Source organism: Vitis vinifera, chromosome 10, assembly GCF_030704535.1.
Source record: "Vitis vinifera cultivar Pinot Noir 40024 chromosome 10, ASM3070453v1".
Classification (NCBI taxonomy): Eukaryota; Viridiplantae; Streptophyta; class Magnoliopsida; order Vitales; family Vitaceae; genus Vitis; species Vitis vinifera.
This window is the reverse complement of record NC_081814.1, coordinates 8,726,852-8,737,681: the sequence shown is the minus strand read 5'-3', so window position 1 is coordinate 8,737,681 and position 10,830 is coordinate 8,726,852. Positions and strand designations below refer to the sequence as shown.

At 39.5% G+C, this 10,830-nt stretch overlaps 1 protein-coding gene across 1 annotated transcript in view; it reads right to left on the bottom strand.

Annotated features, from left to right (window-relative positions):
* Positions 1–916: 916 nt before the first annotated feature.
* LOC100266879 (probable LRR receptor-like serine/threonine-protein kinase At1g29720) overlaps positions 917–10,830 on the bottom strand; it is a 33,586-nt gene continuing 23,672 nt past the window's right edge. Inside the window, exons 19-25 of the mRNA XM_010657286.3 lie at positions 3,322–3,342; positions 3,084–3,212; positions 2,838–2,956; positions 2,151–2,361; positions 1,811–2,042; positions 1,580–1,730; positions 917–1,493 (exon numbers count right to left, since the gene is read on the bottom strand). Coding sequence (XP_010655588.1) covers positions 1,152–1,493; positions 1,580–1,730; positions 1,811–2,042; positions 2,151–2,361; positions 2,838–2,956; positions 3,084–3,212; positions 3,322–3,342 — 1,205 coding nt within the window. The 3' untranslated portion in view covers positions 917–1,151. The remainder of the gene's footprint in view (positions 1,494–1,579; positions 1,731–1,810; positions 2,043–2,150; positions 2,362–2,837; positions 2,957–3,083; positions 3,213–3,321; positions 3,343–10,830) is intronic.

Genomic DNA, 10,830 nt, shown 5'->3' with positions numbered 1-10,830 from the left:
CAAGCCTAAATCAATTTTGTTGTACTATGTAAAGAATATTGAGGGTCGAGCTCAAGGGATTGAAGGGGGCAATGCTCTTTGGATAATTTTTGTATTTATTGATCCTCCTATAATTTAGAATTTCATAAAAAAGAATTATATATGCAGCCACAATTGTGAGTAAAAAAATAATTTTTTATTTTCATTTGATTAGTGGATTTTTAAATATTGGTGTGTATCCAGGCTTAAAGATCACATTGATCGCCGAACCTTGTTAAAATTTCTTTTTTGGTATTGTTCCTAAGTGGTTGAGTTAACACAGTTCATGATCACCTAGTCAGTTAAATTTATAATTCAGTATGCAATCTTGGGCAAATTTAGAACTTGCAATGCTGCGGTAATCACTGGTGGGGTGGGGGTGGGGCCTCTCGTATACAATCTGTCAAAAACTCCACATAAGGAAGCACCAAATTCTGTTATTTCTGACAAAACAAACCAAACGGGACAAGGATTTTTTATTTGTTGGATATTACATATTTTGATAGAAAATAAAAATAAAAATGTTGAGGATTGAATTGAATGTGAGATATATGAACTCTAATTACAAAGGTGTGAAATTTGAACAGAGAACAGAGGATCTTACATTCTAGGAGGGTAGCAATGACCATTAACTCCTGGAAAGTAGAAGTTGATGGAGGATTCTTTCAAACAGAATATAGTCAGATGAAAACCTCAACTGGAATGTTTTGGAGAACTTGATGTCAAAGATTAGACCAATCAATTTGAGCCAAGGGCCTTTTCCATTTCTCTTTTCCGATACTACTTCTATAGTCAGAGAGGTGTCACTGCCCATCACCAATTTACTGTGAGTTTAAAGACCATAAAGGCTTCCAGGGAAACCAAGTGTGCCCCCTGAGAAGATGATACACAGAAATACTTGCTAGGCTAAACAAGTTTGATTCATATTTATACACTCATGCAGTGGTTTCTTCAGTACTATACATAAATATGGGGCTACAGGAGGAGTTCCCACTTGACGTGATCTAAGTGTTGAGCCAATAGTTCAGTATGTTCAATCAAATGAAACTCCCAACATCAAATTAATTGAATGGAGAACTCAAGAACTCAAATGGAATACCAAAGAAGTCTCACCAAAATGATTGGAATCAAAATTAAGCAGAAGAGGATGAACCAACCTGTGCTCCATCTAATGAAAAATTTGGGGCCAGGCTTCCACTAGAACTCTGCATTTCCATGTGTTGATAGTGGTCTCTGAGGGGACTAATTCTCATATCTTTGCCATAGATGCTAGGATCTGAGATCACTTCTGGAATAATATCTTGTCCTTCAAGCATTCTTAGCACTGCTGACATGGTAGGCCTAAGTTTAGAAGATGCATTGGTACATAGGAGAGCTACTTTAATCATTGTTTCTGCCTCTTTCTTATTAAATTCAGTTCCCAAGTTTGGATCTACCAATTCCATCAAGCTTCCCTTTTGTTTCAAAACAAAAGCCTGCACCGAAAATCAATGCAAAAATGTAAAGTGACAATCAAGATTCTGATGAAAGACTCGAACCCTGATGTTCTCATCTAAATTACCCAATCAAGAAGGCAAGTGCATGTGGTGTCTGGCGTGTAATTTGAGTTGTTCTTCCCACTAACAATTTCTAGTGTGACCACCCCAAAGCTGTAAACATCCGCTTTGTCTGTCAGATAACCCCATAGTGCGTACTCTGGAGCCATATATCCACTGAAACAAAGTAGTGTTTTAAATTAGTACCTTGAAATCATTTGGCACAATCATGGGAAGCTCTAGAGATAATAACTCACATGGTTCCAGCAATTCGGGTGCTAATGTGGGTGTTCTCCCCTTCATTGAGCTTAGCTAATCCAAAATCTGATATTTTAGCATTTAGATTCTCATCAAGGAGTACATTTGTAGCTTTGATGTCCCTATGAACTATCATGATTCTTGATTCTTCATGGAGAAATGTGAGACCCTTGGCTATCCCAACACATATCTTGTACCTCGTAGCCCAATCCAATTTCAAAACACTTCTTTCTGCACATTCATTAATTCATAAAAGAAATTTAGAAATTCAGAAACTTTATGTTAGTTAAAATACAAAAACACTGTTTCTAGCCAAGAAGCAAAGGCCACCATTTTTACCAAAAAGAGCACGTGCAAGAGAATTATTTTCCATGTACTCATAGACAAGCAGCAATTGATTTCCTTCAATACAACACCCATAAAGCTTTACGAGATTGGGGTGATGCAAACATGAAATGATGCCTATCTCATTCACAAATTCACGGTTCCCTTGCCTTGATTTAGAAGAGAGCTGCTTCACAGCAATAACAGTGCCATCTGATAGTTGACCCTGCACTCAAATTTGATAATCAAAATAACAGTTGGCTAGATAGAAATACATCAATTGAACATGCATTACCAAATGCGAAGTCTAGCAATCAATTAAGATATCCTTTTTATTGAAAAATCTGTCAGCTTGTGGCAGCTTTCCGAAGATTCTTCTAGGGCTGGCAGATTTATGAAGATTCTTCCAGCTCATATGAGTTGTAGCAACTGTACGGTTGTATACAGGATTTCCTAATATCCTTTCCTTTGCTAGCATTCTTCACTTATTTATCCTTGATAGCATCTTTGATAACATAATTATAGGCATTATTTTCTAGGCTATTTGTAGACACTTATTGTGCATATATTCATGTATTCCTATGCAATAAACAAGGCAGAAAGTATTCTCACAAATGCTTCTAGTTCTGAATGATGACACTTTTTTTTTTTTGTTCTATTGAACAGTTGAGGAATTCAGTGCAGCACTGTTAGGCAGAATACCTTGTATACGGATCCAAAACCCCCTTCTCCAATCTTGTTCGCATAATCGAAGTTGTTGGTTGCAGCTTTTATTTGTCTCAAAGTGAAGGAACCGGTTTGCAGATCTAGCCCTCTAAGTTCTGCCAATGACACAGTTAGAATTAAGGGGGTATCTAGCATCCATACAAATGGTGTAAAGATATGATAGAGCAACATATGTGTGCAAATAAAATCAACATGCAATCATGCAAATAATTTACCCCACACCTTTTTCCATCATGTTTTTGCCCCCAAAATAGTACTTCCAACAAAGAACACCTAGTACGAAGAGAATAAGGCATGATACAGAAGTGGCAACTCCAACAATTGTGACTTTTTTGCTCCCCTTTCCAAGTTCTGAGAATGGATAACATTATATATCCAAAATAAGGTCAAAGAATCAAAAAAGTTAATACTAATGCCAAATAAAAACCATGCACTATGAATCAGTTCCCCTAATTCTCACCTCCACAATGAGATCTTGAACCTGAAAACGACAAACCAAACAACCACAGCTATCAGATGAAAATGTAAATGTGAGTTAACCCAGAAGAAGAAATAAACAAATCCATATTCATTAGATTAGGTTAAAAATTCAAAATGATTTATGAATGTCACCTTACTGATCTGGACAAGTATTACAGCTTATAGAGAGGACATCCCACTTAAACAAGGCAATGAAAGATGAAATTCCCTTCTTTTTTTTTCTTTCTTTTGTTAAAAACAAAATAATTCATTAATAAATGAATCAGCCAATATGGTGTAGATTGCTTTGACTGGCAGGAATTGATTGGGTTCCACCCAAAAAAGGGGAGGAAATGCTGATTACATTGTTAAGATGTTTTGGGGGACTTCCATCAAGCAGGACTCTTTGGCGCATTGCCAACCTTGCTTTGATTTGGAGCAATTGCTGGAAAAGGAATGCAAGGATTTTTTAGGATAGGTGGATGACTCTAGAAGCAGTTTGGGACTTGTTTTATTTCTCTTCTTCACTAAGGGCTTCTAGTAGTGAAACTTTTGCAGGTATTCCTTTCAGCCTCATTCTGCTTGATTGGAAGGGTTGATTAAAGATCATTGTAGCAGTGTTAAAGGCATTCTCTAAACCTGCAGGTCGGGGTTTGGCCATTGAGGAAGAAATTCTAGCCCTTTTGGAAGGGTTGGCACAAGCCAAAGCTTTGGGTTTCTGCAATTTTCTAGTAGAAGGAGATGCCACTAGTGTCATATCATGGGCAACTAGGAAAGAAAGAGGCCCATGGAAGTTTGACGGGCGGTTGCGCCAAATTATTGACATTTCTTCAGAGTTAGGATGTTCTTTCTCTTAGGCTCCTCAGTTAGGCAAACATCCAACAATGACTTAGCAAAACATGGAGCTAGATGTATGATTTCTTTTGTAGGAGATTTTATACTATGTAAATTATAGTTAGATATGATCTTTTGAACTAGTGTACACTAACCAGCCTCTTTTATCCTTGTATAAAGGATTGTGTACTTCTTGGAAGGAAGTCTCATCCTTCTTGGTACTTAATATTTCAATGGAATGAAATTGTTGTTTCTTATCAAAATAAACAAACAAAAAATCAGCCAATACAAGGAAGGATGACCTATCCTTCAGAGCGCCCAACAAGAAACATGCAAGAAAGAAAACTAAAAGCCAAAGAGACAGTATCTAAAGAAACCCTGAAAAGAAGAAGAATTGGCTTAATTGAATTTCATTGATGTCAATTGATGTATTTATACAGCAAGTAAACTTTGGTTACACGATAGTCTCTCCTATAATTAAGCTATCACCAACCAATCTAACTACAATCTAAGAATACAAAAGGGAAACTATTATATACAAAATATATCTTCTTTATATAGAAGATTTGCTAGATTAATTTCCTAACACTCCCCCTCAAGTTGGAGAGTGGATATCCTGTACTCCCAACTTGCAAATCATAGGAGTAAAGACTTCTTTTCCCAAAGCTTTAGTCAAGACATCTGCCAATTGATGTGCAGAGTTCACGAACCTTGTAGTAACGGATCCATCTTGAATCTTATCTCGAATGTAATGACAATCCATTTCAATGTGTCTGGTCCGCTCATGAAAGACTGGGTTTGCTGCAATATGCAATGCAGCTTTCTTGTCACAGTATAACAATGCAGGCTCTCGATGCAATACTCCCAAATCTCTGAGAAGGTATCTCAGCCAAGTTAACTCACAACAAGCACCTGTCATAGCACGATATTCTGCTTCAGTTGAAGAAAGGGACACTGTTTTCTGACGTTTAGATCTCCATGAGACTAATGAGGGGCCAAGGAAGACACAATAACCTATGGTTGACCTTCTAGTGATTGGACATCCTGCCCAATCTGAATCACAATAGGCTCGCAACCTAAAATCACTGTTTGAGGAGAAGAACAATCCTTGCCCAAGTGCATTCTTGAGATAGCGCACAACACTAAGTGTTGCCTCCATATGAAGCTTACGAGGCTGATGCATAAACCGGCTTAATACATGCACAGAATATGTAATATCCGACCTTGAGACAGTAAGATATATCAATCTACCAACCAACCTCCTATAATGACCCAGATCCTCGAGTAAATCACTTTTATCAGACAATTTCAAACCTCGCTCCATAGGAGTATCAATAGGTGCAACACCTAACAATCCTGCATCCTTAATGATTTCTAAAGCATACTTACGTTGGGAAATAAAAATCCCATTCTTAAAAGAAGATACTTCAATGCCAAGGAAATACTTCAGATCACCAAGATCCTTAAGACGAAATTGACTATGCAGGAATTTCTTAATTGCAGCAATACTCACAGAATCATTTCCAGTAATCAAAATATCATCAACATATATATCAAGAGGGCAATGAAGGACTTGCCTTGTATTCTGGTGAATAAAGAGTAGTCAGCTCGAGATTGAACATACCCTGCAGCTCAAATGGTTTCCGAAAATTTTGAGAACCACTGTCGAGATGCTTGCTTCAAGCCATACGGTGACTTATGTAATCGACACACCAAGTTTTCCTTCCCTTATCTCCGAAGCCCTAGCGACGGTGACATGTAAATCTCTTCATGAAGATCGCTATGAAGGAAGGCGTTATCAACATCTAATTGGTGAAGTGACCACCTTCGAGCAGCAGCCAAGGCAAGGAGACAACGAACTGTGATGATTTTGGTAGTGGGAGAGAAGGTATCCTGATAATCAACACCCTCCAGTTGTGTAAATCCCTTAGCAACTAATCGTGTTTTGTATCTCTCAATTGATCCATCGGAACAGTGTTTAATCTTATAGACCCACCGACAACCTATCGACGTCTTCCCTGCCGGAAGAGATGTGAGAGTCCAAGTACCATTGGCCTGGAGAGCCTGCAATTTGGACCACATCGCCTCCTGCCATTCAAGATAAACAACGGCTTCAGAATAATTTCTAGGTTCTATGACTTGACTGATCTGGGCAATAAAAGAGCAATGTGCAGGCTTGTAGTGGTGATACGAAACATAATTGGCCAAAGGATAACGTGTACCTTTAGTCGGACCTAGAAGCAAGGAATGAGATTGGTCGGAGCAAGCGTGCATGATGTGAGAGCATACATAATCCTGTAGTTTCGCCGGTGGATTATGGGAGCGGTCGGAGTGACGAAGGGTCTCAGTTGGGGCTGGTTGTGGCGGGCCAGGGAAGCTAGGGATGGGTCGGAGGGATTGGATGAAGATAGAAGCAAGGACGGTGATGAAGGAAGAGATGATGTAGTTGGCAAGAGTGTCTCGACAAACGGGGAAGGAGAAAGAGGCATTAGGATTTCCAATAGAGGTGAAGGAGCATTCTTGGGGCGCCGAGTGTATATTTTGAGGAGAGTTGAAGTTGGATTTGCAGTGGGCTGCTCATCATGGAGGGAGAGGAGATCAGAAATTGTGGATGAAGAGATGGGTGCGACGGAATGGAGTGTGTCTAAATTGGGTGCGACAGAAGAAGAGGGAGCAGAGTCTGTGGTGGGAGGAGGGATAAGGCGAGAAGGATTAGTCACGTGAGAGGGAGTTGGGTCATGAATTGGAGCAGGAATTGAGCCTGAAGAGTAGCCCAAATTAGAAATAGGAAGGACAGACTCGAAGGAAGCATAAGGAAAGTGATTTTCGTGAAAACGTACTTCCCTGCTGGTGAATATTTTTCTGGTGGAGAGATTGAACAATTTGTATGCTTTTTGTCCAATGGGATAACCAATGAAGATACAGACAATGGCACAGTGATCGAATTTGTAAGAGACATGGACATTGGCAGCATAAGCGAGACAACCAAACACACAGAGGTGAGAGTAAGTAGGTGGTTTCAAGTAAAGGTGTTCGAATGGTGTTTTGAAGAAAAGAACGGGTGAAAGTAAACGGTTGATGATATGGACAGCAGTGAGTGCACATTCTCCCCAAAATTGAGTAGGGAGTTGAGCTTGAAATTTCAAGGCTTGTGCAACTTGTAAAATGTGGTGGCGTTTGCGTTCCACCACCCCATTTTGTTGGGGCATGTAAACACAAGAGTGCTGGAAAAGAACACCATTATCTTTGAAAAAGGATTGGAGTGAAAGGAATTCTCCACCATTGTCACTTCGAAAATTTTTGATATAAGATGCAAATTGAGTGGAAACATAACTAAAGAAACGTTTTATAAGAGGTTGTGCTTCATCTTTGTGTTTCATTAGAAAAATCCAAGTGAAGCGCATGTAATCATCAACAATAGTAAGGAAATAATGTGCACCAGAAAGTGAAGAATGTTTATAACGACCCCAAATGTCGCAATGAATAAGATCAAATGGTTTTTCGGATGAAATTTCACTAGTACCAAAAGGTAAACGATGTTGTTTTGCCAAAGGACAAATAAGGCAATCATTATTAGACTGAATTGAAAATTTTAAAAAGTTCTTAGCAATGAAACTCAGACGAGAATGGGAAACATGCCCTAAACGACTATGCTAGAGATCGGTAGATGAAGTGGTGAGGTTGCAGGTTGGTTGACGGTTTGGTGATGAATGAGAATTGGTCTCGGGTTTTCTTTGTCGTTAACGCCGCTAGGTAATACAATCCCTCACGCTGCTTACCCAAACCAATCATCCTCCTCATAGCCAAATCCTACAAAACACACCAATGAGGGAAAAATGTTACTGAACAATTCAAGCCTCTTGTTAGATGACTAATTGACATTAAATCGACTTTGAATGTCGGTACACATAATACATCACGCAGATAATAAACAGAGTTTAGCGACAAGGACCATTTGGCGACAATGTTAGCCTTTTCTCCACTAGGTAACAATATTGGAGGCAATGAAATATTTTTATCTTTACGCAAGAACAACTTTGGAGATGAAGAGATATGGTCTGTTGCGTCGCTGTCGATGATCCAGCGGTGTGAAGAAATTTTAAACAAACCTGGTTTTGCTATAGTTGCATTAGCCTAAGAACTTATACCTCCATCTTTGTCATTCAGGAGTTGTTGAAGTTGTGCTTCTGAGATTCCAGTCAACACCAACTTCCCATCATCTTTGTTTGCACCATCAGAAACTTGATTAGCCATAGAAGTATTCTTGTGGCAGTTAAAATTGGAACCTGTTCTTACCTTTGGGTGCCCTGGAGGATATCCGTGCAGCTGATAACACTTCTCGACAAAGTGTCCCATTTCCCCACAATAGGTGCACTAAGGTCACCCTCTGGAAGATCCTGAACGACATTTGTCTTGATCAAACCGTCGTGAATCTTGTGAACCGCTGTAGAAGATTTCTGAACGATCTGACCTTGCGTTTCCAGCAAAGTTGTTCTTCATTTGATTGCTCCTTACGGCCATGGCAGCGCTGGAGTTAGACTCTACAGTTGTGTGTGTCACACTAAGAAACCTCTGTTTTTCTTCTTGGCACACAAAGGAATATGCTTGAAGGACAGAGGGAAGAGGATTAAGGAGAAGTATTTGCCCACGAATTGCATTGTAGGATTCCTTCAACCCCATTAGAAATTGCATCAACCTTTGTTGATCCTGCTGTGCTCCGCTTGACACATCATTGTATGAGGCCAGTTCATTCCACAAGCTCTTGAGTTTTGTGTAGTAAACCGAGATAGAAAGTTGCTCTTGTCGATGGTAGGCAATTTCTCGCTGGATCTCAAATATGCCAGGTGCATTGCTTTGAGAGAATCGCTCACGAAGATCTTCCCAAACCTCATAAGCGGTTGCATAATAGATTACAGAGTCTGAAATTTCAGGATTGAGAGTGTTGACGATCTAGGAATGCATCATATCATTGCAACGTGACCAAGTTGCATAGTCATCAGGATGAGTTTCTTCCGAATGCGCCTTGATGGTGCCATTGACAAAACCTAATTTGTTCTTGGCATTTAAAGCCAAGGTCATGGCTCTGCGCCAAGCTGAGTAGTTATCTCCATTCAGAGGTTTGGAAATCAAAACCAAACCTGGATGATCTGAGTGATGAGTGAAATAAGAATTTGAGATATCAGACTTTGATGCATCTAATGGAGGGACAGAGGAATCGACTTGTTTTTCTGTCTTTGATGAGTTTGGTTTTGATGTTTCAGAAGAGGTAGGATTCCTTTCATCAACCATGGTGGCCAAAGGATGAGAGATTGCTGCACGAGAAGGTAGAGTGCGGCTACAATAGAGTCAGGATTTTAGTCCCTGCTCTAATACCATGAAAAGAAGAAGAATTGGCTGAATTGAATTTCATTGATGTCAATTGATGTCAATTGATGTATTTATACAACAAGTAAACTTTGGTTACACGTTAGTCTCTCCTATAATTAAGCTATCACCAATCAATCTAACTACAATCTAGGAATACAAAAGGGAAACTGTTATATACAGAATATATCTTCTTTATATAGAAGATTTGCTAGATTAATTTCCTAACAAACCCCAACAAGGAACCCCTAGAGAAGATACATCTCAGGAAAGCATGAAACTCCAAACTCCAAACAAAATCCTGTGGCAAAAAGGCATCATGCAGAACCAAATGATCTGCTGCTTGGTTGGCCAATCTAGGATTCAGGAGAAGGAACAACCAAATCCCTCAAGAAGTCTACAATTTTATGGAGCCACACATCCAATCTCCAAGGACCCTTCTTCCCTTGAGAAACCCAAGAGGACAATAAGGAAAAGTCCACTTCAATGTCAAAGTTGTTCCGGCTAAACATTTTCAACTCAACCAAACTTTCAAGCAAGTCTAGGATCTCTGCCTCTATAGATAACCTGGAACCAGCTGGTCTAAAGAAGAATATAGCCAAGCCGTCATCATATATCTGGAAGCATCACCACTTCCCAACTACCATGGGTTTGGGACTGATACCTACAGAGAAATGTGGATGCGAACTGATTCCCATAAGCATTCTGAAGATTTATGCTTCTCCTCAGATATCTTGACATTTCTTTCCAACCAAATCACCATTAAGATAGCAATCATACCACCCTTGCACAACACTCTGACCCTGAAAATTTTTTTCCAAGGCCCGCAAAGGAAATAATCATCATTATCAGCAAAGGAAATACCGGCCAACATGGACAAGCTGTGTCATGATCCAAAGCACCACAACAATGAAGGAAAAGGTGATATGCTCTGCCTCCAGAGAGAACACAAGGCGCCACACTGAGGGCTTTTAAAAGCCTCCTGATCTGAAGCAAATCATGGGTGTTAACCTTCCCATTACCCATCAACCATGCAAAGGGTTTGACTTCAGGTGAAACTTTGGAGTTCTGAATTAACTTAGGATAGATAAATATGACTTGAGATTCCTTCTTAGACAAGGAAAGAAAGGATTGCAAACAAAACAATCCTATGGAAACCAAGGTCTAGACTCAGGGAAAGATGAAGACAGTGGCAATGATGTAAAAAGATGATGAGAGAGGAAAAAGATGAGAACAAGTATTGTTAGCTTGTTATACATTGTGGATTCATATTCAAACAGCTCAAGCTTTTAGGAAAATCAGTAAGATAACA